This window comes from Hyla sarda, chromosome 2 (genome assembly GCF_029499605.1).
Source record: "Hyla sarda isolate aHylSar1 chromosome 2, aHylSar1.hap1, whole genome shotgun sequence".
NCBI lineage: Eukaryota > Metazoa > Chordata > Amphibia > Anura > Hylidae > Hyla > Hyla sarda.
In genome coordinates, this window is record NC_079190.1 from 306,048,420 (window position 1) to 306,074,966 (window position 26,547).

General features: G+C 41.8%; 1 protein-coding gene across 3 annotated transcripts in view; it reads right to left on the reverse strand.

The window, feature by feature from the left end:
* LOC130356315 (myosin-binding protein H-like) overlaps positions 1–26,547 on the reverse strand; it is a 229,518-nt gene that overhangs the window by 91,598 nt on the left and 111,373 nt on the right. For all 3 annotated transcript variants that reach the window (XM_056557634.1, XM_056557636.1, XM_056557635.1), the window contains exons 5-6: positions 9,236–9,431; positions 3,593–3,732 (exon numbers count right to left, since the gene is read on the reverse strand). In XM_056557634.1, the coding sequence (XP_056413609.1) occupies positions 3,593–3,732; positions 9,236–9,431 (336 nt within the window). The remainder of the gene's footprint in view (positions 1–3,592; positions 3,733–9,235; positions 9,432–26,547) is intronic.

Here is a 26,547-nt window from a genome sequence, read left to right on the forward strand (position 1 = left end):
AAGCAAAAATATAGAGAGGCTCCTGTCAGTCTGACTACCAAATAGACCTGGGCTACCCAATATAGACACCTATACCCACAGTGTCGAAAAATCTGCCAGCATTTTGTCCTTTGACACAGGTAAGGGCTATCAGCCCGTCATTCAGCCCTTAAGCGCGCCCTCGCTGCCACGGGGCCGCCGCCGCCACCACCTGCAGAGGACCCACCTTGCAAGCGCTGCAGGCACCACTATCCGGAGCCCACCTGTACCTGCATCACCAATATAGGAGACGGCCAAGTCTCCAGTGGTACTCTCTCATAGCACCGAGAGCCGGAACATCGCTAGCAGAGGACATCGCAGCACAGAGCAAGGATTTGAACTTGCGGACCCGGGGTGGTGAGCATAAAAGTATCATATACTGCCACAATTTATCTATTGCCGATAATTGCATATACAGTACAGGATCTGCTGTTGCCAGAACACTGCTGTAATATTGCTGGCTGCAGAGCACTGGTATCTATAGGAGTGAACCAACGGTTGCTATTGGTTACACCACTTTGATTGGCAGTTGCTATTGGTTGTAACACAAGACTTACCTGCAATTGACAAGTGATTTGCTACAGTGACATTTTATCAATTGGAGCACTTTTGGCACTTGATCTATATGGACAATAAGTAATTTCTGGAGCTCATTTTTATGAACTTTGAATTTCTTATGAATATGCATCTATTGTGCATAATATAATTACTAATAAAATTATTATTACTATGAATGTCCTTGACCATGAGCCCTAATATTTTTCTTTAACCCCTTAAGGACTCAGCCCATTTTGGCCTTAAGGACTCAGACAATTTAATTTTAACGTTTTCATTTTTTCCTCCTCGCCTTCTAAAAATCATAACTCTTATATTTTCATCCACAGACTAGTATGAGGGCTTGTTTTTTGCGCGACCAGTTGTCCTTTGTAATGACATAACTCATTATATCATAAAATGTATGGCGCAACCAAAAAACACTATTTTTGTGGGGAAATTAAAAAGAAAAACCCAATTTTGCTAATTTTGGAAGGTTTCGTTTTCACGCCGTAGAATTTACGGTAAAAATGATGTGTGTTCTTTATTCTGAGGGTCAATACGATTAAAATGATACCCATTATTACATACTTTTATATTATTGTTGTGCTTAAAAAAAATCACAAACTTTTTAACCAAATTAGTACGTTTATAATCCCTTTATTTTGATGACCTATAACTTTTTTATTTTTCCGTATAAGCGGCGGTATGAGGGCTAATTTTTTGCGCCATGATCTGTACTTTTTTTTGATACCACATTTGCATATAAAAAACTTTTAATACATTTTTTTTTAATAAAATGTATTCAAAAAGTAGCAATTTTGGACTTTTTTTTTTTTTCCGTTCACGCCGTTCACCGTACGGGATCATTAACATTTTATTTTAATTGTTCGGACATTTACGCACGCGCCAATACCAAATATGTCTATAAAATTAATTTTTTACGCTTTTTGGGGGTAAAATAGGAAAAAACGGACGTTTTACTTTTTTATTGGGGGAGGGGATTTTTTTTTACACTTGAATAGTCCCCATAGGGAACTATTCATAGCAATACCATGATTGCTAATACTGATCTGTTCTATGTATAGGACATAGAACAGATCAGTGTTATCAGTGTCAGAAGACGCCGGGAGCCGGAAGCAGGAAGGTGAGGGGACCTCCGTGCGGCGTTCTGAATGATCGGATCCGCACAGCAGGGCTGCGGGCGATCCAATCGTTCATTTAAATCGCGCACTGCTGCAGATGCAGGGATCTGTATTGATCCCGGCACCTGAGGGGTTAATGGCGGACGCCCACGAGATCGCGGGTGTCTGCCATTGCCGGCGGGTCCCTGGCTGCAATCAGCAGCCGGGATCAGCCGCGCATGACACGGGCATCGCTCCGATGCCCGCGGTTATGCACAGGACGTAAATGTACGTCCTGGTGCGTTAAGTACCACCGCACCAGGACGTACATTTACGTCCTGCGTCCTTAAGGGGTTAAATGAGTTTATTTTGTTTATTTTTGAGGCCCGGGCATATATAAAAGTGTACCACTACAGTTGTCCTTTAATTTATTTCTATGTGTTTTGGCTTTGTTTGACTTCATGACTGTATATGAACTAAGCACTGCAGTTTAACTCACCCGGACCCCATTCTGCCATGCCTCTGTGCTTGCTCTCATTTCCCTCCTTGACTAGCATACAGGGCTCTATACATCAATCAAGGAGGGACTGGAAGGTGAGGGCAAGTGAGGAGGCTTGCCAGGCTGTAGCACAGGAGCAGTTCAGCCATGCCTCTTTGACACTTGGCTGGGAAAAAATGCCACCACCATCAGATTCATGAAATGAACAGTTTGCTTTTATACCCTAACAGCTATCCAACAGTGTTTGCAGGTCTTAGCATCAAGTACAGCCGACAGATTTACTTGAAGGTAAACAGAAGCGAAAATGGCATTTACAGTGGTATAAGCCATCCATAGTCTCGTTGAAAAAAATAAACCATGAGGTTTACATTTTTTGTGGGTTGCCTTTGGATAGATTGTCAACTGTTGTGATATTCCTATCCAGCACAAAAGAAAAGGTATACTGGACTAATGGAGGCCAAATGTACACTCTTTCGGTCTCTGCTGGCTGAGGGTCTATGAAAACAAATGGGCCCAGAATTTTCAAACTGTGTGAGATAAACAGGAGAGATTTTCCCACAGCAACAAATCACAGCTCAGCTTTCACTTTACCAGAGCTTGTTAAAGGGGTACTCCGGTGAAAACTTTTTTTCTTTTAAATCAACTGGTGGCAGAAAGTTAAACATATTTGTAATTTACTTCTATTAAAAAATCTTAATCCTTCCAGTACTTATTAGCTGCTGAAGGCTACAGAGGAAATTCCTTTCTTTTTGGAACACTGATGACATCACGAGCACAGTGCTCTCTGCTGACATCTCTGTCCATTTTAGCAACCATGCATAGCAGATGCATAGCAGATGTATGCCAAGGGCAGCATGGTGGCTCAGTGGTTAGCACTGCTGTCTTGCAGTGCTGGGGACTTGGGTTCAAATCCCACTAAGGACAACAATAAATAAAGCGTTATTATTATTATAATAACGTCAGCAGAGAGAACTGTGCTCGTGATGTCATCAGAGAGCATTCCAAAAAGAAAAGAATTTCCTCTGTAGTATTCAGCAGCTAATAAGTACAGGAAGGGTTAAGATTTGTTAATAGAAGTAATTTACAAATATGTTTAACTTTCTGCCACCAGTTGATTTAAAAGAAAAAAGGTTTTCACCGGAGTACCCCTTTAAGATAGGAAAGCTGAGTTGTGATGGTTGGTTGCTGAGGGAAAACGTCCAGTTTTTCTCCCACGCAGTTTAATAAATCTGGGCCTTAGTGTATATGCCTTGAGCTCTCCTGATGTATATGATGAATGTAAAGTGTAAATACACCCCAACAAATAAGTACTTGAAACTGTAAAATGAGAATAGGAGGAAGAGCACACCCTGTATGTAGTGTCATAATATACTGTAGAAAACAGGCCTCTAACATATTTAAAACAGCAGATTCTTACCCCAGTTTTTTTGTCCGCCTTCTGCACAGTATAACCAGTAATTTCTGCGTTACCGTCATCTACTGGTGGGGTCCACTCCAGAGCTGCATTAAAACCCCATACATCTACCAACTTAATGCTTTTTGGAGGACCAGGACGTTCTTATAAGAAATACATAGATAATATTAAAACTGTGTTACAAATATTGCTTAATATATTGAAAACATGTAACAACATATATAATTCACATAACATATGCAAAAATATGGTTTAATAATCTAGTTTATAAAGTACAGTATTTTTCAAACTTACAATTATCTTGTTAAAAATTGAATATTATGTGTTACTATAAAATATGTGCCCAGAGTCCGAATTAACTCCCTCACCAGTTCGGTGCTGTTCAGGCACAAAACACACTGGGTATAATTTATCATTGTTCTGCCACTTTTTAGAAAGGACATGTGGTTTCCAACAACCAAGTTATGCAGAATTGTAAAAATATTATATTTTTAAGTGCTTTTTTATTTTTAATTGTTTTAAACTCTATTCTCTTTATTATATACATAATTTAGGTACTACTACACCCAGCATGGGACAGACTGTTCTATGCTGGGAGCTGTAGAACTTGTACTAATAGAGAGATCGCAGTGGGTGTCACGCCTGACAACCGTTGCGATCGTCCTTTACAATATGGAGAAGTGGGGGGCTCGGCCGCACTTCTTCTCTTCGCTCCACTGCCCGGCTCTGTTCTCCTCTGTGATGTGAATTTTTCTTCACTTCACAGATTCATATTTGGCGCTGAGAGTTGTGATTGGCCGGATGGTTCCAACCAATCACAACTCTCAGCGGTATTAAATGAATCTGTGATGTGAAGAGAACGTCACATCACAGAGAAGTACAGGGCAGAAGGGACGCTTCTCCATATTATAAAGTACGATCGCAACGTGCCAGGAGTGACACCTGCTGCGATCTGTCTATTAGTGAAGGTATTACAGCTCCCAGCATAGAGCAGAGTGTGCTGCTGTCACCCGTTGTGATCGTCCTTTATCTTTCCGAGATGTGGATAGGCTCTTTTCTGCACTCCATGCTTCACATCTCTGCTCTATATGGCCGGCCAGAGATGTGAATAGAAATTCACATCACAGATTCATATACGCCACTCAGAGCGGTGAGTAGCCGCTCTGAAAAACAACCTCATGTTGAGACTTTGGTGTTTTTTCGGGAAAATCTTTTTTTTTTTCTTCCCCCCCATAGAAGTCTATGGGAGTTAAAAACGCCAAAAAAAAAAGCCAAGTGGGTTTTAACATTGGTGTTTTTGCTGGAGGTTTTTTATTTATTCTTTTATTTTAGCAATTCAAAAAAAGGGAATTAGCTTTTTTTTTTTTTTTTTTATCAAATTTTGTAGGTTACCAAAAGAAGAAAAAAAAAAAAAAAAAGATACAGTAGGGAACAAAATTTATATTTTTATAACAAAATTTTTAGTAATTTTCAAACAGGGACCAATTTATGTAAGCGGGAAGGGACATAAAAATATAAGGATACACTGGCGAATGTCTCAATTTTAAAATCAGTGTTGAGGGATTAGCCAATGTCATTGTATACATCTACCACAGTAGTGCACCTAAATTTCTGTATTGACATAAAAATGTAGCCAGCAATATAAAAAATATATAAAGAGTAATTGTAAAATGTTATATATTTTTTTAAATACATTTTGTGAAACTTTTAATTAATAATGTATTTTAATAATGTGTTTTATAAAGTGTGTTTTTTTTACTACTTTTGAACTTTATTTTCTTTATTTTTGATATTATTTAGGCACTACTACTACTCCAAACATGGAACACACTGTTCCATGGTGGGAGTTGTAGTACCTGCACTAATAGACAGATTGCAGTGGGTGTCGCTCCTGACACCTGTTGCGATTGTCTTTTATAATCTGGAGAAAATGAGTTCTAAAAAATATAAATTTCGTTGCCTTAATTTTCTTCCATCCTTACTGCATCATTTTTTTTTCCGGGTAGCCAATAAAATTCTAAACTAAACCTTTGCAGGGAAAGGGGCAAAAAATGCAATTTCCACACAAAGGATAAAAAAAAAAAAAAAATGCAGGAAAATTTGCATTTTTGGCCCCTTTGGAAGAAAAAAAAAATATTGGAAATCGATCGTCGATGTCAGCCATTAGCCTTGGGTCCCTGCTGTTGATAGTAGCCTGGACCCACTGGGCATGAAACACTTTGAGCATGCTTTAAATTGGAAAAGTGGTTGCAGGGCGTACACTTATGCCCTGTGCCCTTAAGGGGTTATGCAATAAAAGCAACTATTAACAGAGGGGCCTACCCAAACTATATTGGGGCTCCATATAGTTTGGGTGGGCCCCTCTGTTAATAGTTGCCTCCTTATTGTTGTTGTAGGCCCGGGTCCCTCTCAGAGGGGCCTACAACTATAATGGGGGAAACTATTTGCAAACAGGGCCTACAACAATTATATAGTTAGTCGTAGGCCTCTCACTGCGGCTAATTGTTAGCCCCCAGGCAGCAGGCCCCAGCTACCTGCCACTGCAATAGAATTCTGCCCCGGGCCCCCAGTCATATTATATATAAATTTTTTTATAGTACCCTCCAGTCCTCAGGGCAAGCCCAGGCTCCTCTTCCTTTCACGTCGCCAACGCCGGTAACCAGCATAGCAGTAGCAGGCCCTACACAACAGCAGCAGGGCACTTCTCCACTACAGCGCTACTGTGTGGTGTCGGGCCAGGCTGGCATGCTGTATCACAGCGCGTCGGACGTGCCTGCACACGGCACGTTCATCACACAAGTAGTATCTCCCGCCAGCCACTACTGATGCTGATTTAACCCCTTAAGGACCGGGCGTTTTTCCGTTTTTGCTCTTTTGTTTTTTCCTCCTTACCTTTAAAAAATCATAACTTTCAATTTTGCACCTAAAAATCTGTATTATGGCTTATTTTTTGCACCACTAATTCTACTTTGTAATGATATCAGTAATTTTACTAAAAAATCTACGGCGAAACAGGAAAAAAAAATCATTGTGCGACAAAATTTTAAAAAAATACAGCCATTTTGTAACTTTTGGGGGCTTCCGTTTCTACATAGTACATTATTTGGTAAAAATGACACCTTATCTTTATTCTCTAGGTCCATACAGTTAAAATTATACCCTACTTGTATAGGTTTGATTTTGTATTACTTCAGAAAAAAATCATAACTACATGCAGGAAAATTTATACGTTTAAAATTGTCATCTTCTGACCCCTATAACTTTATTTTTCCGTGTTCAGGGCGCTATGAGGGTTCATTTTTTGTGCCGTGATCTGAAGTTTTTGTCTGTACCATTTTTGCATTGATCTGACTTTTTGATCGCTTTTTATTCATCTTTTCATGATATAAAAAGTGACCAAAAATACGCTATTTAGGACTTTTGAATTTTTTTGCGCGTACGACATTGACCATGCAGTTTAATTAGTGGTATATTTTTTTTAATTCGGACATACATTTCCGCACGCGGCGATACCACATATGTTTATTTTTGTTTTTATTTACACTGTTTTTTTTTTTTTATTATTGGAAATGCCGGGTGATTCAAACTTATTAGGGGAAGGAATAATTCAAAGGGTTAAAGGAGTAGTCCAGTGGTGACTCAGTGGTGAACAACTTATCCCTTATCTTAAGGATAGGGGATAAGTTGCAGATCACGGGGGGTCCGACTGCTGGGGCCCCCTGCGATCTCCTGTATGGAGCCCCGACAGCCCGCGGGAAGGGGGCGTGTAGACCTCCGCACGAAGCGGCGGCCGACACGCCCCCTCAGTACAACTCTATGGCAGAGCCGAAGCGCTGCCTTCGGCAATCTCCGGCTCTGCCATTGAGATGTATTGAGGGGGCGTGTCGTCCGTCGCTTCGTGCGGGGGTCGACACCCGCTATCTGGCCGGGGAGCCGGGGCCCCATACAGAGAGATCGCGGGGGGCCCCAGCAGTCGGACCCCCCGCGATCTCAAACTTATCCCCTATCCTTAGGATAGGGGATAAGTTTTTCACCACTGGACTACCCCTTTAATGATTTTTTTACACTTTTCTTTTGCAATATTATAGACCCCATAGGGGGCTATAACATTGCATTTACTGATCTTTAACACTGTTCAATGCATCTCCATAGAAATGCAATGATCAGTGTTTTCGGCGATTGATTGCTCAAGCCTGGATCTCAGGCTTGAAGCATTCAATCGGCGATCGGACTGCAGGAAGGAAGGTTAGAGACCTTCCTCCTGTAGTACAGCTGTTCGGGATGCCGCGATTATACCGCAGCGATCTCGAACAGCTCCCTGAGCTAGCCGGGCACTTTTACTTTCACTTTTAGCCGCGTGGCTCAGCTTTTAGCGGCGGGTCCCGGCTTCACTATGACGCCGGGTCCGCCGTGATATGATGCGGGGTCACCGTGGGACCCCGCGTTATATCACAGGAGCGGGACCATGGACGTACTCATACGTCCTTGGTCCTTAAGGGGTTAAAGACACAGCGGCTGCTGGCCCGGATCTATGCAGAGCATGCTGCTGCTTTTGTGTCAGTGTGTGTGTGACAGATTGACTGTATGTACTGTAGTCAGTCAATCACTCGGTGTATAGTGGTGGGCCCCCAGTGGTCAGTGAGTGACAGTCACTCACTGACACACACAAAAAAAAGTCTGGGGCCAGCTGGGCCCCCTGGGGCTCTGGACCCCTTTCCAGAGTATGGGTTGTACCCCCCTGAAGGCGGCCCTGTTTTTGGTTTTTACCAGTGCTTCAACTATGTGGCACCCCCTAGTTGCTGGTGGGGCAATTTTCACGAAAGTGCTATAAGCTGCATAGTTCTTTCCCTGGCTACAACAATCTCTAGTTTAGCAATGTAATCAGCCCATTCTGTACTTAATATTTTACAGAGTTTAGTAGACAAATAAAAGGTAGACAGAGCAATATTTTTCATTTTTGCATGGACTTCCACCAAAAGATGTTGAGGCCCACAAATCACTTTGGTCTTTTGGGTGAGGCCCCAGTAGAAAAAATAGTTTAAAGGGGTACTCTGCTGGAAAACTTTTTTTTTTTTTATCAACTGGTGCCAGAAAGTTAAACAGATTTGTAAATGGCTCCTATTTACAAATCTTAATACTTCCAGAACTTATCAGCTGTTGTATGCTCCAGAGGAATTTCTTTTCTTTTTGAATTTTTTTTTCTGTCTGACCACAGTGCTCTCTGCTGACACCTCTGTCTGTCTCAGGAACTGTCAAGAGCAGGAGCAAATCCCCATAGCAAACTTCTTCTGCATTGGACAGTTCCTGACACAGACAGAGGTGTCAGCAGAGAGCACTGTGGTCAATTATGAAAACAAATTTTAAAAAAATATAACTTTCTCTGGAGCATACAGCAGCTGATAAGTACTGGAAGGATTAAGATTTTTAAATAGAAGTCATTTACAAATCTGTTTAACTTTCTGGCAGCAATTGGTTTAAGATTTTTCCAGTGGAGTACCCCTTTAAGAGGTTTTGATTAAGATGACCTGAAAAGCTGGCATTCACTGCCTTGATCATTGTAGAGTTGGCATTATCCTCTCCATTACCCAAGACCACCAGGGAAGTCCAAAAGTAGTTAAATCAGGTTCTTTTCTCATAAAAAATTACCTGCAATTTTTATGTCAATCTTTGCTTTATCTTCTAAGTCATCAATTTGTACAGTGAGTTCATAAACTCCTGAATCTTTTCTCTCAGCTTTACGGACAAAAAGAATGGTGTCACTTTCACTGTTCCTAACGTTTGCTTGTTTGGGATCTAGAGGTTGTCCATTTTTAGTCCAATTAACTTGTGGTCTTGGCTTTCCCTGTAAAAAAGGAAAACATCTTATAATTATGGACATTTAAAAAATTTCAGAAATAAAACTATTTAAGAGAACCTGTGGTCATTTCTAAAATCATTATGTACTGGTATGTTTAGATTCCTTGGGGGGGCTGATCACAAACCTTTTTACGGTTTACGGGGGGGTTGTTCTGCCCCAAGTTTCACAGTTATGCTGTGTTTTATTTCCAGCTGACAGATTCCTGAATTCATCAGATGGGCGTGCATAATTATAATGTGTTGAGGTATGGGTGGGCTTACGGGGCGGGTGTCATATATAACTTACTTTGCTGCAGAACAAAGCTTCCTTCTGACATAGTCAGTCTCACGAGAGCCTGCTGACTAAGTCACTCTCTGGGTTCCGCAAGAATTAAATACTGTGCTAGACAGACCCTTACTCCTTATATTTAAAGATTCTATAATCACAGGGATTGTTCCATAGGACTGTCGCTTAGCAAATGTGGTACCAACATTCAAAAAGTGGTCAAAAAGGGACCCTGGGAACTAGGCCTGTAAGTGGGTAAGATTTTTGAGGGTTTTCTGAGATTTGTTATTCTGGAATATATTAATGAAAATAACCTTCTGACACAGCACCAACATGGGTTTATGCTGGATTGGTCATGTCAGACTAATCTGATTAGCTTCTATGAGGAGGTCAGTTATACATAGGACCAGGGTGAAGCTGTGGATGTTATATATCTGGATTTTCTAAGGCGGATATACTGTGCCACACTAAAGGTTAGTACTAAAAATGGGGATGCTGGGACTGGGGAAGGACATATTTAACCCCTTAACGACCTGTTTTGGCGGTACTTTGCACACCAGGATGTACATTTACGTCCTGTGTATGACCGCAAGCATCGGAACGGTGCTCACATCATACAGAGCAGGTTCCGGGGACCCGTCCGTAATGGCTGACATCCGCGATCGCTGGGATGTCCGCCATTAACCTCTCAGATGCCGTGATCAATACAGATCACGGCATCTGCGGCAGTGCGGTACTTTAAATGGATGATCGGATCGGCCGCAGCGCTGCCGTGGTGATCCGATCATCCAGCATGGCGGCCAGAGGTCCACTCACCTGGCTCCGGCCGTCGCCCGGGGCCCCAAGCAGAGCCGGTGTTTGCCCGTCCTGTAGCCGTGCGTGCGCCCATGGAAACGAAGGTGCCGAGGACCGGAGAATAGAGAAGGAGGAAGACGCGCGCTGGCCAGCTTGGTAAGTGACCAGTGGCACGTCATCTTCGGTGCTCTGACCACTGGTCCAAGACCTACTGACATAGCTGGAGCAGTGGTCGGAGCACTGAAGTGGGCAGTACACAGGCATACAGCCTCCAGCCATACACTGCATATGGCTGGAGGCTGTATGTCTGTGGGGGAACACTGCCTACATCAGTGGTCTTCAACCTGTGGACCTCCAGATGTTGCAACATATGGATGTCCGCAGGTTGAAGATCACTGACCTACATAATGTGGGGGAACACTGCCTGCCTAATGTGGGGGAACACTGCCTGTCTAATGAGGGGGATCCACTTGTGTGGGTTGTAGACTCATGCTACCACTGGAGTGAAAGCACCGCCAGCATTTAAAAGTGACCAAAGCATCAGCCAGGAAGTATAGGAACTGAAAATTGGTCTGTGGTCACTACCTGCAGAACCACTCCTTTATTGGGGGTGTCTTGCTAATTGCCTATCATTTCCAACTGTTGTCTGTTCCATTTGCACAACAGCATGTGAAATTGATTGTCTATCAGTGTTCCTTCCTGAGTGGACAGTGTGATTGACTTGGAGTTACATTGTGTTGTTTAAGTGTTTCCTTTATTTTATTTTGAGCAGTGTATAAGGTTTTTTCCTGCCTATCCACAAGAAAAGGGGGACATTCCATGAAGATATGGTATTGGTGATTTTTTTTGACTAATGGGGTACAGTTTAATTCATATATTTTGCTTAGGTTTGGGGAAATGTTTAGGTATTTCATTTTTTTTTTTTTGACCAATCAGTGTGATTCTCTGGAATAATGCTCCTCTCCACCTCTATAAGAGAGATATTTAATACAAGGGATTTATTCTCATTAATAAAAAAAATTTGATATATGACCAAATTTATCAAAGAAGTCTTTGATCTGTGGCAAAGTATGCTGTGGGTTTGTTACGAAAAATATTACATCGTCTGCATAAGCCAGCAATTTATGATCCCTTCCTCTACACGTAATTCCTTTCATAGACAATGTTTCTCAGATTTTTTGTAATAGGGTCTCAAGAGTTAGCACAAAAAGAGTTAGCACAAAAAACTCATGCTGGCCCCAGTAAAAGGGGGCATCCCTGGCGCGTACCATTAGAGATGGAGAACGCCTTAGAGAATATCCCATTAACTCCCAACTCAACAGTGGGCGTACTGGGCAATGCGAGAATGTCATTGATAAACTGCAAGTGAAAACTATATTTAAGCAGTGCTGCTTTCATGTAATCCCAAAAGACACTATCGAAAGCTTTTTCTGTGTCTGTACGAAGGACCAGTTTTTCCTTTTGAAGCATGCATGCTGTATCAAGTTCTGAAGCCTGTAAGTGTTATCTTTTCCTTCCCTGTAGTATAAAACCCACTTTGTCAGGGTTTATCAGACTGGGCATAAGAGTCTTGAGTCTTGAAGCTAAGAGTTTAGCAAAAAGACTCAGATCAAGATTAAGTAGCGATATTGGTCTGTAGTTGCTACAGTAAGTCAGAGCTGTGTCCTCCTTTGGAATGATAGAAATATTGGCCATTTAAGAACTGTGGAGAGAAAGGGACACCTAATAATGATTTAATAATCACTTTAAATAATCTTTAAAAGTGAGGTAGTAGTGGTGGTTACCCGTCTGGCCAGTGGCATTTGTATTTTGGCATAGATTGGAGTGCTTTTAGTATTGCTAAATTACTAAAGGGAGTGCAAAGCTTTTCTGCTTGTGTTGGTGTGATTTGTGGTAGATTAATTGATGTTAGGAATTCTTGAGTTAGGGAATCTATCTTGTTTTTGTCCTCTGAGGTTGTTGTTACATTCAAATTATATGAAGAGGAGTAGTAGGAATGAAAGGCTGTTGCTATTTTGGTGCTGGCTTTTACTAGATGTCCATCAGCAGTATGCATGGAGGCGATGAATGTTTTATCTTTCCTTAGTTTAATTTGGGCCAGCATGAGTTTAGCTGTTTTGTCACCATGTGCATAATGCTTAAATTGGGATGAGAGATAATTCTTCACGGATTGGAGGTTTAAAAGGTTTTTAACTTCAGCTCTAAGGGTACATTCACACTGCGGAATTTCAGCAGCTGCCAATTCAGCCGCTGAAATTGTTCCGCGCAAAGAAAGCACGTTAGTTATTTGCGAGGAATTCCGTGAGTACTGCATAGCCATCAATGGTGACAGCTCAGTGCCCCGCGGTCCTAACGCCGAAGTATTTTCAGCGGCGGCCGCCTGACTGAATCTCCGCTAGCGGAATTCCGCAAGCGGAGATTCCGCAGTGTGAACATACCCCAAGTTGGGAGTGCTCTTCAGCATGGGTGTCTGCTAGCAATTGTTTGTGTATGCATTCTAACAACTCAATCTGAGAAATTAGGTCAAAGAGTTTTTTCTCTCTTTTTTTTTTTTTTTTTTTAAGAAAGTCATCATAGAGATTAGTTCTCCCCTCATAAAAGCTATGTGGGATTCCCGGGAATCGCGCAGATGTCTGCTTTTAACCCCTCAGATGCCGTGATCAATACAGATCACGGCATCTGCAGAAGTACGGCACTTAATGTGGACGATCGGATCGCCCGCAGCACTGTCACGGCGATCCAATCATCTGCAATGGCGGACGAAGTTCCCCTCACCTGCCTCTGTCAGTCTCCCAGCATCTTCTGCTCTGGTCTGAGATCGAGCAGACCAGAACAGAAGATAGCCGATAACACTGATCAGTGCTATGCCCTATGCCTAGCACTGAACAGTATTAGAAATCAAATGATTGCTATACATAGTCCTCTATGGGGACTATTAAAGTGTAAAAATAAAAAAAATAAAAAAATAAAAATGTGAAAAATCCCCTCCCCCAATAAAAATTTTAATTGTCAGTTTTTCCCCATTTTCCCCCAAAAAGTCAAAACATTTTTTTTTATAAACATATTTGGTATCGCTGAGTGCGTAAATATCCAAACTATTAAAATATAATGTTAATTATCCCATACAGCGAACAGCGTGAACATTAAAAAAAAAATCCAAAATTGCAGCTTTTTTTTATAACATTTTATTATTACCCAAAAAATTGATAAATTTATTAAAAGTTTTATATATGCAAAAAATGCATTAAAAAAATTACAGCTCACGGCACCAAAAAAAAAAAAAAGAGCCCTCATACCGCCGCTTATACGGAAAAATGAAAAAGTTATAGGTCAGCAAAATAGAGGGATTTTAAACACACAAATTTGGTTAAAAAGCGGTATAATAATAGAAAAGTATGTAATCATGGGTATCATTGTAATCCTATTGATCCACAGAATAAAGAAAACATGTCTATTTCACCGTTAAGTGAACAGCATGAAAATGAAACCTTCCAAATTTTGCAAAATTGCGGTTTTCTTGTCAATTTCCCCCCCTCACAAATAGTATTTTTTGGGTTGTGCCATACATTTTATGGTAAAATGAGTGATGTCAATGCAAAGGACAACTGGTCGCGCAAAAAACAAGCCCTCATGCTAATCTGTGGATGAAAATATAAAAGAGGGGGGGGGGGCATTGCCTGCTACCGAGGAGAGAAGATGTATGCCTAGCTCTCTCCTCTGTGAACCTGCATTCAGCGATGATTAGCGACATCTCCCCGCATTAAAACTGGGACAACTTGGACGGAACCCTGCAGAGGAGCCACCACCGGAGCATCCCTAGACAGCTTTTCCGGCCAGTCCTCCCACTGAATACGGAGTTAGAAGCTCCGCCACGCAAGCACTGTTCCCACCCGTGCCATCTTAAGAGAGGCTTGGCGTGCTCCGCAGTGCGCAGCATATCTACACCGGAGCCTGGGAACTGAAAACCAGCGGAGACCGAACTCCCGAACTATGGCCGCCACACTAAGGTACCCATTGCGACTATTTACCTCCCACGGTCACCTCCTGGGCTGCAGCTAAATCCTGGGGGCCATTATCTGGGCTGAGGAGGACGCTGAGCAGAGGGAGCTGAGCAGAGGTAGCTGAGCAGAGGGAGCTGTTAACCCTTGCTGCCACAAGGATAAAGCCGGGCTCACAAACGTCCTTGCACAACTTACTACTAGCCCTGAAATGACTACACGGGACTTGCTAAAGTTATAATGCACAATATATTTAGCACTCCTGGACCCCCTGGCACATCTTCTTGTGCATGTGTCGGACATTTTATACTGACCCCACAACTGAAAATAATTGAACTGTATCTTCAAACTCCACGGCTCTTGCATAGCACAACTATTGCAGGGGAAACCTGCTCTGCACCGTGTCGGCTCAAATTTTTCCCTACAGCTGCAAGACACAGAGCTGGGACTTTTTACTCTACCACACTATTGCTTATTAAGCAACCATTTTATCTTCATCCTCCTAATTTCATTCACTTGCATTGAAACACAGCAAATAGCTCTCTGGTGCCACCTCCTGGTGCTATAAATCACTCTGTAATCTGATACAGCCTCCACTCAAAGGGTCATTGAATACTCCAATACAAAATAACAAAGAAGGAGTAAAGAGCTATACTATTAATTTGTCAAACTGTCCGAGACTTTCATTACTACTATATAGACCAACAACTGGGATACTTACACAACATCTCATCTCTCCCTGCAAACAATAACTGTTATAATCGGATCTCCTCATTAACTTATATTAAGGTGCAATACATAGCTCTCTGGTGCCACCTTCTGGTGCTCCTCGTTTCTTTATAGGCTGAGAGAATATCTGCTTATGAACATATTTATGTGATCCTCCTATATACCTCATTATTTGCCATAATATAGACGTAAGGGACTACGACACTAACTTACCACATATACCAGGGTCTCTTTGCCACTACTACAAAGCCTGCTAATCGACTTTGCTACCCACTATCCTTTTGGATTTAATCTATTCTAGCAATAACTCGGATCTTCAGTATTATTCATCAGCCACCTCACTATTCCTACTAGCTGAACCATGTATACCTTGATGTGACTTTTGTGAGCTTCTCTAATACTCTCCAATACCCACCATACTACTGGAGAATAAATTTTACTATACGGACCTACCACAATTGTAAGGGACTATATCCTATACCTGTGCATCACGGTTTCCTACAAGCTCTCAGAATTGCCTCCAGACGCCGAAACAAACCCTCTAACAGACCAAAGAAACTAACCGAACTTTTATTCTACTCCCCACTCTGGTCATTCCACCAGGTTTTCATCCTTACAGCCTCAACTAATTCAGTCATCTTTTGCCAACTTGGCCTAAGACGCAGTACCTCATTACCTCCCTCTCCAGATAGGTCCTCTAGGAACCTGTTCCTGGGCTTGCAACCAGCTAGACTTAGCCCTCCAAAAGCTAATTCTCCACAAAATCGCTTTACTACAACCACATCCGCTACAACTTCCCCTGCCTCCTTTAGTCCTCTTAAACAAAGTCCTAGAATGGACCCTGAAGCACCAAGAGAAGTAGATGCTCAACCTGAACATGCAGTTTCTTCTCCAAAAGTGGACCTCATCACCTCATTACCTGCCTCCAGTAACGGAACTTACTTTGAAAAATATGCTACTTATGCTCGATTTTCATCTCATGACCTTCTACTGGATAGAGTACACAGAGTGCCACTACCTAAACATTTTATCCCTAGGGACGTACTAGCGCGCGTCCACTTCTTTCATGTGAAAGACGTATTGATGCAAAAGTTCCAAGACAAAAAGGGAACCCCGGAAAAGTTTTGCATGGTTTCAATATACGCTGGCCTCTCAGCTGCTACACTGCAACTTCGGAGAAGTCTAGATCCCATCACTATGGCGTTAAGAAAAAAGAAAATCCTATACAAATGGGGCTTTCCCACTCGTCTCATTATTCAAAGAGGGGACTCAGTTCAACTTATCCGTTCCACATCTTAAGGTATCGACATCCTCAAGTCCTGGAGCATGTCAGTAGATTTACCTAGTTCCTCTGCAAACTCATCTTCCCCAACCAGAATTAACTCTGATTAGAACATTGCAGGGAAACAACGCAGGAACCACCGCTGAGCTCCATCAAGTGCTCATGTCGATTATACATGATCCGAGGTCAATGGACTCTCAACCCCCATTTCTGCCTATGATGAATGAGATTCATTGTGATTTCCTGAACTTCTATTATACTCCACTCACTATGTGGAACAGTTTGACATTGTTGTTGATTGTTTCTCCCCCTCTTTTCTATCCTTCTCTCCTAGACACCCAGTGTCTACAGTAGCCTTACGTGAACTACAACAGCCAAAGTCCATGTGCCACCCTCTGTGGGATATGATGTGTATACGAAGCTACCACAAACTACACCATGGTCTTGAAGGTACTCTCAATTAATGCTAATGGCTTAAACCTCTGTCAAAAGCGTTCATATATTTGGGCCAAGGCAAAAAATTTGGCATGTGATATTTTGTGTGTCCAAGAAACACATTTAGTTCAGTCTGACACATTTCGCATTCACCATAGAGATTTCCCCCACATCTACCATTCCCACTTTACCAACAAATCTAGGGGCGTAATAATTGCTATTAAAAACTCCGTTGCATTTCAGCTACAAGAAACTTTTAGCGATCCCATGGGAAGATATGTTATCTTAATCTGTTCCATTAACAATAAGGTCTACACTATTGCTTCCTTAAACACACTACAGACAATTGCGTTTTCTCAAGACAGTGTTCCACAGGATCCAGAAACATAAACAAGGTTAACTCATAATTACCGGAGACTTTAAGGCAGTACCAGATTTAGACATTGACATCTCCGATAATTCTAAAAGACGCCCTATATGTCTGAATCACCTCCTACACCGAGAGGATCTCTTTGATACTTGGAGAATCTTACACGCTAGTGAAAGAGATTATACTTTCCATTCTGTTGTTCCTAATGGTTATTCTAGAATTGATCTTACACTGGTACATAGAGCACTGTTGGATTCGGTTAGATCCTCCACCATTGAACAATTTCGATGGTCTGATCATGCCGCTATCACCCTTGAAATTGAGGAGGATTCGGCTGTGACAAAACCCTTCCTTTGGCGTTGTAACGAATTCTTACTGAAACATCCTAAATACAAAGATAAAATTGAATCAGACCTTAATACTTAACTTTACCTTGAACTCCACTGGAGAGGTTAGCGACATGACTTTATGGAACGCTCACAAAGCAGTCATTCGTGGCTCTTTTATCAAATTGGGCCATGTCCTCAAAAACAGGGAAACACCCAGATAGACTAAGCAACTTTAGACCCATATCTCTTCTAAATTTAGATCTTAAACTCTATGCTAAATTATTGGCTAGCAGGCTAGCACCCTTGATGATGTCCTTCGTTAATCCAGACCAAGTGGGTTTTATACGCAACACACAGGCTTATGAAAATACCCGTAGAGTAGTGGGCCTACTTCACCACCTAGACCATAACAAAACTTCAGTGGTGCTTTTATCCCTTGACGCTGAGAAGGCGTTCGACCGCATTTACTGGCCCTTCACTTTCTCGGTACTCCGCAAGATGGGGTTGGAAGGACCCATACTTGGAGCAATCAAAGCTTTATATTCTGCCCCTGGAGAAAGTAGTCTCAAATGGCACTCTATCTACTAGGTTTTCTATTTCGAATGGCACCCACCAGGGCTGTCCCCTTTCTCCTCTTATTTTTGTACTGTGCATCGAACCATTGGCTGAATCTTTGAGATCCCAAACGGACATCACAGATGTACAAGTTGGTCCGAAGACTCCTACCGTCTCATTATATGCGAATTATGTTCTCCTGACACTGACCAATCCAGAGCAGTCCCTGGCTGGTGCGATGCATGTATTAGATGCCTTTAGTAAAATATCCTTTTACAAACTGACCACCACAAAATCTCAAATTCTGCCTATCAACTTAAACATACAACTGACCAACACCCTGAAAAAACAATACCCCTTAGACTGGCAGGAAAACTATGTCTCTTATTTGGGCATTAAAATTCCATCCTCTTGCTCTAAATTATTTTCAACAAATTATCTTCCATTCCTTGTTGAGTACAAAAAAAGAATAAAAAAATATGTGTCAAGTAGAAACATCATGGTTAGCTAGAATGGCCTCATATAAAATGATTACTTTACCTTTACTCTTGTACCTCTTTAGGTAGCAACCCATTGACATCCCATTATACTTTTTTCAGCAAACAGTCTATTCTTTCCACTTTTATATGGAAAGGAGCAAGACAGAGTATCCTTTAAGCTACTCACCATACACAGAGACTGAGGGGGATTGGGAGTGCCTGCCCTTAAAAAAATACTACATAACTACGATAACGTCCCAATTACAAGCCTTCAAAACGCCAGATCTCACCATACCTTGGATACAACTGGAACAGCACTACTGCAAAGGAATTTCCCTTACATCCCTTTTGTTCCTACATGCATGGGGACTTGGGATCCCATCAAATTTAACTCCCTTAACCACGACCGGTTTGAAATATTGGTCTACTCTCCATTCTACTGCAGGATCTCCTTAAACCACATACCCACATCATTCCCCCATACAACTCTTACAATTAGCTATACCAGAATTACAACTTTTACAATGGATCACTGGGGGTTTACATTTTATACACCAGCTATATGATGGACAGACAATGGGCACTTTTGAGAGACTTAGAGACATTTTCTCTCTCCCGAGAGAGGATTTTCACAAATTGCTACAAATTACAAATTTTTTACAATCCCTCAAGGGGAATTGGTTCCGTTCTTTTAGCTGGGCTCGCAGGGCCTTACCTTGCATCTCCCACCTGGAAGCAGCAATTAAGTCATGTCTTCGATGGTATATGACTCCATCATGACTACATTCAATATTCCCTACATCTTCACAATTGTGTTGGAGCTCCTGCAATCATATAGGCACCCTATTACCTATTCATGCCCAAGACTGCAAGATTATTGGAAGGAGGTAGCACTCATTCAAACACAAATAAGACATGGGCTCTCAATCCCTCTACTGCCATACTTCTCTTAGAAATAAACCAATATCCCCCGAACACAAGACTAACAATACGTAAAGTACTAGTTCTTGCTAAATTGATAATAACAAGGCATTGGAAATCACTGACATCCCCATTAATTGAAGAACTTGTCTCCTTTCTTAACCAATCCTTCAAATGTGAAAGAGCAATAGCATACAACACAGACAGGATGCCTTCTTTAGATAGACTATGGAACCGTGGTTACGAATTTGTTCCAACTACAGGGTGGGCTATTTATATGGATACACCTTAATAAAATGGGAAAGGTTGGTGATATTAACTTCCTGTTTGTGGTACATTAGTATATGTGAGGGGGGGGGAACTTTTCAAGATGGTTGGTGACCATGGCGGCCATTTTTAAGTCGGCCATTTTGAATCCAACTTTTGTTTTTTCAATAGGAAGAGGGTCATGTGACACATCAAACTTATTGGGAATTTCACAAGAAAAACAATGATGTGCTTGGTTTTAACAACTTTATTCTTTCATGAGTTGTTTACAAGTTTCTGACCACTTATAAAATGTGTTCAATGTGCTGCCCATTGTGTTGGATTGTCAATGCAACCCTCTTCTCCCACTCTTCACCCACTGATAGCAACACCGCAGGAGAAATGCTAGTACAGGCTTCCAGTATCCGTAGTTTCGGGTGCTGCACATCTTGTAGCTTCATGGCATAGACAATTTCCTTCAGATGACCCAAAAGATAAAAGTCTCAGGGGTCAGATCGGGAGACCTTGGGGCCATTCAACTGGCCCACGATGACCAATCCACTTTCCAGGAAACTGTTCATCTAGGAATGCTCGGACCTGACACCCATAATGTGGTGGTGCACCATCTTGCTGGAAAAACTCAGGGAACGTGCCAGCTTCAGTGCATAAAGAGGGAAACACATCAAGTGGATTGGTCGTCGTGGGCCAGTTGAATGGCCCCCAAGGTCTCCCGATCTGACCCCTTAGACTTTTATCTTTGGGGTCATCTGAAGGCAATTGTCTATGCTGTGATGTTAAGAGACGGGTAGCACCTGAAACTACGGATACTGGAAGCCTGTGCTAGCATTTCTCCTGCGGTGTTGCTATCAGTGTGTGAAGAGTGGGAGGAGAGGGTTGCATTGACAATCCAACACAATGGGCAGCACATTGAACACATTTTAGAAGTGGTCAGAAACTTGTAAATAACTAATGAAAGAATAAAGTTACGTTAAAACCAAGCACATCATTGTTTTTCTTGTGAAATTCCCAATAAGTTTGATGTGTCACATGACCCTCTTCCTATTGAAAAAACAAAAGTTGGATTCAAAATGGCCAACTTCAAAATGGCCACCACCCATCTTGAAAAGTTTCCCCCCTCACATATACTAATGTGCCACAAACAGGAAGTTAATATCACCAACCATTCCCATTTTATTAAGGTGTATCCATATAAATGGCCGAACCTGTACATCAATGCGCTAGCTCACTAATCAAGTAGGCTTACAACATGCTGGGCTTCTCTACCTAATTTCCCTCTTTTTCTCTTCTTTCCTTTCCTTTCCCCCTTTCCCTGTTAAATAAGTTATTTGCTTTTAATGTTCACTACACTGTAGCAGTTTGTTATATTGTTCACCAAAAACCAATATTTGTTCGAGACTTGTGTGGTATCACAGAACCTACAGTAACATTGGAGACGTGTCTATCTGACTCCTACACCTACCTATGTCTCCACTGTTGCCAATTAGTGAACAACTGTATATTCTTGACTTTATGACATTGCTGTACATGTCTACCTTGTTTCCTTGTTCTAAAATGTTGAATAAAAAAATTGAAACAGAAAATATAAAAGAGTTATGATTTTTAGAAGGCAAGGAGGAAAAAACGAAAACTTAAAAATAAAATTGTCTAATGAGTCCTTAAGGCCCAAATGGGCTGAGTCGTTAAGGGTTTAAGCTTATAGAACTCTTCCAACGTAGTCACAAGGGATTTCACTTGTTTCGGGACTTAAAGCAATAGTTCGTTTAATCTCCAGTTTGGAGCCTTGAGTGGAATAGAGTGTAGGGAAAGATTAATAATAATGGAGAGTGGTCAGAGAACACATGGAAGTGAAGTTTATCTAAGGGTTAGAGAAATACTAAATATATCTTTGAGGCGATAAAGAGGTACTCAAGCTTTTGATAGGAGTGATGCAGAGCGGAGAAATGTGTAGTTTTTAACTGTGGGACAATAGTATCTCCAGCTGTCTACCAAGTGATTTTCTTTTTTAAAGGATGTTTTTATTTTTATAACGTGGATCTATTTTTTGAGGAATCTAGGGAAGGTTCAAGTACTATGTTGAAATATCCCCCTATGGGGGTGATTCCTTCATTGAAAAGATTAAAAGGGAACCAATCGCCAGATTTTACCCTATATAACGCTTGGCAAAAGCGTTATATAGGGTAAAATGTTTATCCTTACCATCCCCGGGGGATGCTCCTGCCCCCGGGGATGGTGAAGATATGAACTTATAAACTAGTCCCCGCAAGTAGTTACCTGGGTGGGGAGCTCCTCTTACCAGGTCGCATTACTTCGGTCAGCAGCAACGCCCCTCAGCTTGATTGACGGGCCGCGTCATCGCTCTGCTCCGTCTGTTCAGCGAGCAGAGCGATGAGGCAGCCTGTCAATCAAGCCGAGGGGGAAGTTCATATCTTCACCATCCCTGGGGGCAGGTGCGTCCCCCGGGGATGGTGATGATAAACATTTTACCCTATATAACACTTTGCCAAGCATCATATAGGGTAAAATCTGATGATTGGTTCCCTTTAAAGGGGTACTCTGCCCCTGGCATCTTATCCCCTATCCAAAGGATAGGGGATAAGATGTTCGATCGCCGCGGTCCCGCTGCTGGGGACCCCGGGGATCGCCGCTGCGGCACCCCGCCATCATTACTGCACAGAGCGAGTTCGCGTAATGACGGGCGATACAGGGGCCGGAGCAGCGTGACGTCATGGCTCCACCCCTCATGACATCACGGCCCGTCCCCTTAATGCAAGTCTATGGCAGGGGGCGTGACAACCGCCACACCCTCTCCCATAGACTTGTATTGACGGGGACGGGCCGTGACGTCATGAGAGGTGGAGCCATGACGTAACGATGCTCCAGCCCCTGTATTGCCCGTCACTACGTGCAGAGCCATCTCGCTCTGCGCAGTAATGATAGCGGGGTGCTGCAGCAGCGATCCCCGGGGTCCCCAGCAGCGGGACTCCAGCGATCTGACATCTTATCCTCTATCCTTTGGATAGGGGATAAGATGTCTAGGGGCGGAGTACCCCTTTAAGCGTACTTGGGATTCATCTAGGTTGACCTGAATTTGGAGTGAAAAGGAAAAACAAGATCCTTTAACTGTAGTATAGTATTTTCGCAGAGGACACTAAACTATGTTGACCTGAATTTGGAGTGAAAAGGAAAAACAGGATCATTTAACTGTATCATGGTATTTTTGCAGATGACACTAAACTAGGTTAGACAGAGGACCGGCGCAGACGTCCACTTACCCCGCGGGCGAGGCTGCGGGCGACCATCGGTGGAGGAGATCGGAGTCCGGCGATGTCGTGCGGCTGGCTCCCTGGATCCGACGGAAGCCGGTAAGTTGCCTAGCAACATCTGGAGGGTACAGTTTGAGACCACTATACAGTGGTCTCTAAACTGTAATCCTCCAGATGTTGCAAAACTACAACTCCCAGCATGCCCAGACAGCTGTTAGGGCATGCAGGGATTTGTAGATTTGCAACAGCTGGAGCGCCCCAGTTTGGAGATCACTGGCAGTGATCTCTTGCTGTGGCCCTCCAGATGTTGCAAAACTGCAACTCCTGGCATGCCCAAACAGCAGTTTGTTGTCAGGGCATGCTGGCATTTGAAGATTTGCAACAGCTGGAGGTCCACAGTTTGAAGATCTCTAAATTGTAGCCCTCCAGATGTTACAAAACTGCAAATCCCTGCATGGCCAAACAGCAAACAGCTGTCTCGGCATGCTGGGAGCTGTAGTTGTGTACCTCGAGCTGTTGCATAACTATATCTCCCAGCATGCCCTTTGGCGATCAGTACATACTGGGAGTTGTAGTTTTGGAGGCTGGAGGCACACTGGTTGGAAAATACTGAGTTAGGTAGCAGAACCTAACTGAAGGTTTTCCAACCAGTGTGCCTCCAGCTGTTGCAAAAGTACAACTCCCAGCATGCACTGTCTGTCAGTGCATGCTGGGAGTTGTAGTTTTGAAAAAGCTGGAGGTTTGCCTCCTCCCCATGTGAATGTACAGGGTACATTCACACAGGCAGGTTTACAGTAAGTTTCCTGCTTCAAGTATGAGCTACGGCAAATTTTTCGCAGCATCGCATACTCCTAGCGGTAAGCTCACTGTAACCCGCCGCCAGTGTGAATGTACCCCAAAAACACTACATTACCACATAATAAAAGGATAAAACACAACATATACACAACATTGAACAGGGGTGGCTGATTTTACAGCGGTTCAGACATAAATGCAAAAAAATAAATACCCACATGTGACCCCATTTTGGAAACTACACCCCTCATGTAATGTAATAAGGGGTACAGTGAGCATTTACGCCCCACAGGGGTCTGACAGATTTTTGGAACAGTGATCCGTGAAAATGAAAATTGTAATTTTTCATTTGCACAGCCCACTGTTCCAAAAATCTGTCAAACGCCAGTGGGGTGCAAATGCTCACCGAACCCCTTATTAAATTCTGTGAGGGGTGTAGTTTTCAAAATGGGGTCACATGTGGGGGGGTGCACTGTTCTGGTACCACGGGGGGCTTTGTAAACACACATGGCCCCTGAATTCCAGTCCAAACAAATTCCCTTTTCAAAAGCTTAATAGCACTCCTTCTCTTCTGAGCATTGTAGTGCGCTAGCAGAGCACTTGACGTCCACACATGGGGTATTTCCATACTCAGGAGAAAATGACCCCCAAAATTTGTAACCCCATTTCTTCTATTACCCCTTGTAAAAATGTAAAATTTGGGGAAAAACCAGCATTGTAGTGAACATTTTTATTTTTTTCATTTACACATCCGACTTTAACAAAAAGTCGTGAAATACCTGTGAGGTGTTAAGGCTCCCTGTACCCCACGTTACATTCCTTGATGGGTGTAGTTTCATAAATAGTATGCCATGCTTTTTTTTTTTTTTTTTTTTTTGCTGTTCTGGAACCATATGGGCTTCCTAAATGTGACATGCCCCCAAAAAACATTTCAGAAAAACTCCCTCTCCAAAATCCCATTGTCGCTCCCTCCCTTCTGAGCCCTCTACAGCGCCCGCCAAACACTTGACAAACACATATGAGGTATTTTCTTACTCAAGAGAAATTGGGTTACAAATTTTGAGAGGATTTTTTTCCTTTTACCTCTTTTATAAATTCAAAAACTGGGCCTACAAGAACATGCGAGTGTAAAAAATGAAGATTTTGAATTTTCTCCTTCACTTTGCTGCTATTCCTGTGAAACACCTAAAGGGTTAACACACTTACTGAATGTCATTTTGAATACTTTGAGGGGTGCCGTTTTTATAATGGGGTCATCTGTGGGGTATTTCTAATATGAAGGCCCTTCAAATCCACTTCAACCTGAACTGGTCCATGAAAAATTCTGATTTTGAAAATTTGGTGAAAAATTGGAAAATTGCTGCTGAACTTTGAAGCCCTCTGATGTCTTCCAAAAGTAAAAACATGTCAACTTTATGATGCAAACATAAAGTAGACGTATATGTGAATCAAAATAAAATTTATTTAGAATGTTTATTTTCCTTACAAGCAGAGAGCTTCAAAGTAAAAAAAAAGCTACATTTTCAATTTTTTTCATCAAATTTTTTAATTTTTCACTAAGAAATGGTGCAAGTATCGACAAAATTTTACCAATAACATAAAGTAGAATATGTCACGAAAAAACTCTCTCGGAATCAGAATGATAGGTAAAAGCATCCCAGAGTTATTAATGCTTAAAGTGAAAGTGGTCAGATGTGCAAAAAACGCTCTGGTCCTACAGTGAAAATTGGCCTGGTCCTTAAGGGGTTAAGGACCACCGTTTTTTTTTCATGTTTGCATTTTCGTATTTTCCACCTTACCATCTAAAAATCTAAACGCTTTAAATATTGCACCTACAGACCCATCTGAGGGCTTGTTTTTTGCGCCACCAATTGCACTTTGTAATGACATCAATCATTTCACCACAAAATCATATGGCTAAACCAGAAAAAAAAATATTTGTAGGACAAAATTGGAAAAAAATTCCATTTTGTAACTGTTCGCGGTGCACTTTTCGGTAAAAATTACACAATATCTTTATTCTGTAGGTCCATATGGTTACAAAAATACCTAATTTATATAGGTTTTATTTTATTTTACTACTTAAAAAATAAATTATAACTACAAGCACCAAAATCAGTATGTTTAAAATTGTCATCTTCTGACCCTTATAACTTTTTTATTTTTCCATATACAGGGATGTATGAGGGCTCATTTTTGTGCTGTGATCTGAAGTTTTTATTGGTACCATTTTGTTTTGATGGGACTTTTTGATCGCTTTTTATAAAAATATTTTAGGGCATACAAAGTGACCAAAAATACGCAATTTTTTACTTTGGAATTTCTTTTATGTGTACACCATTGACAGTGCAGTTTAATTAACATTATTTTTATAGTTCGGACATTTACGCACGCGACAGTACCACATATGTTATTTTTGTTTACATATATATATATATATATATATATATATATATTTTTTTTTTTTTTATGGGAAAAGGGGGTTGATTCATACTTTTATTACTGAAGGGGTTAAATCACATTAACTATTTTTTTTCATGCAATCCTTAGATTGCACACACTGATCAATGCTATAGCATAATACTTTAATCATTAATTATCGTTGCTCTGCTGCTCCAG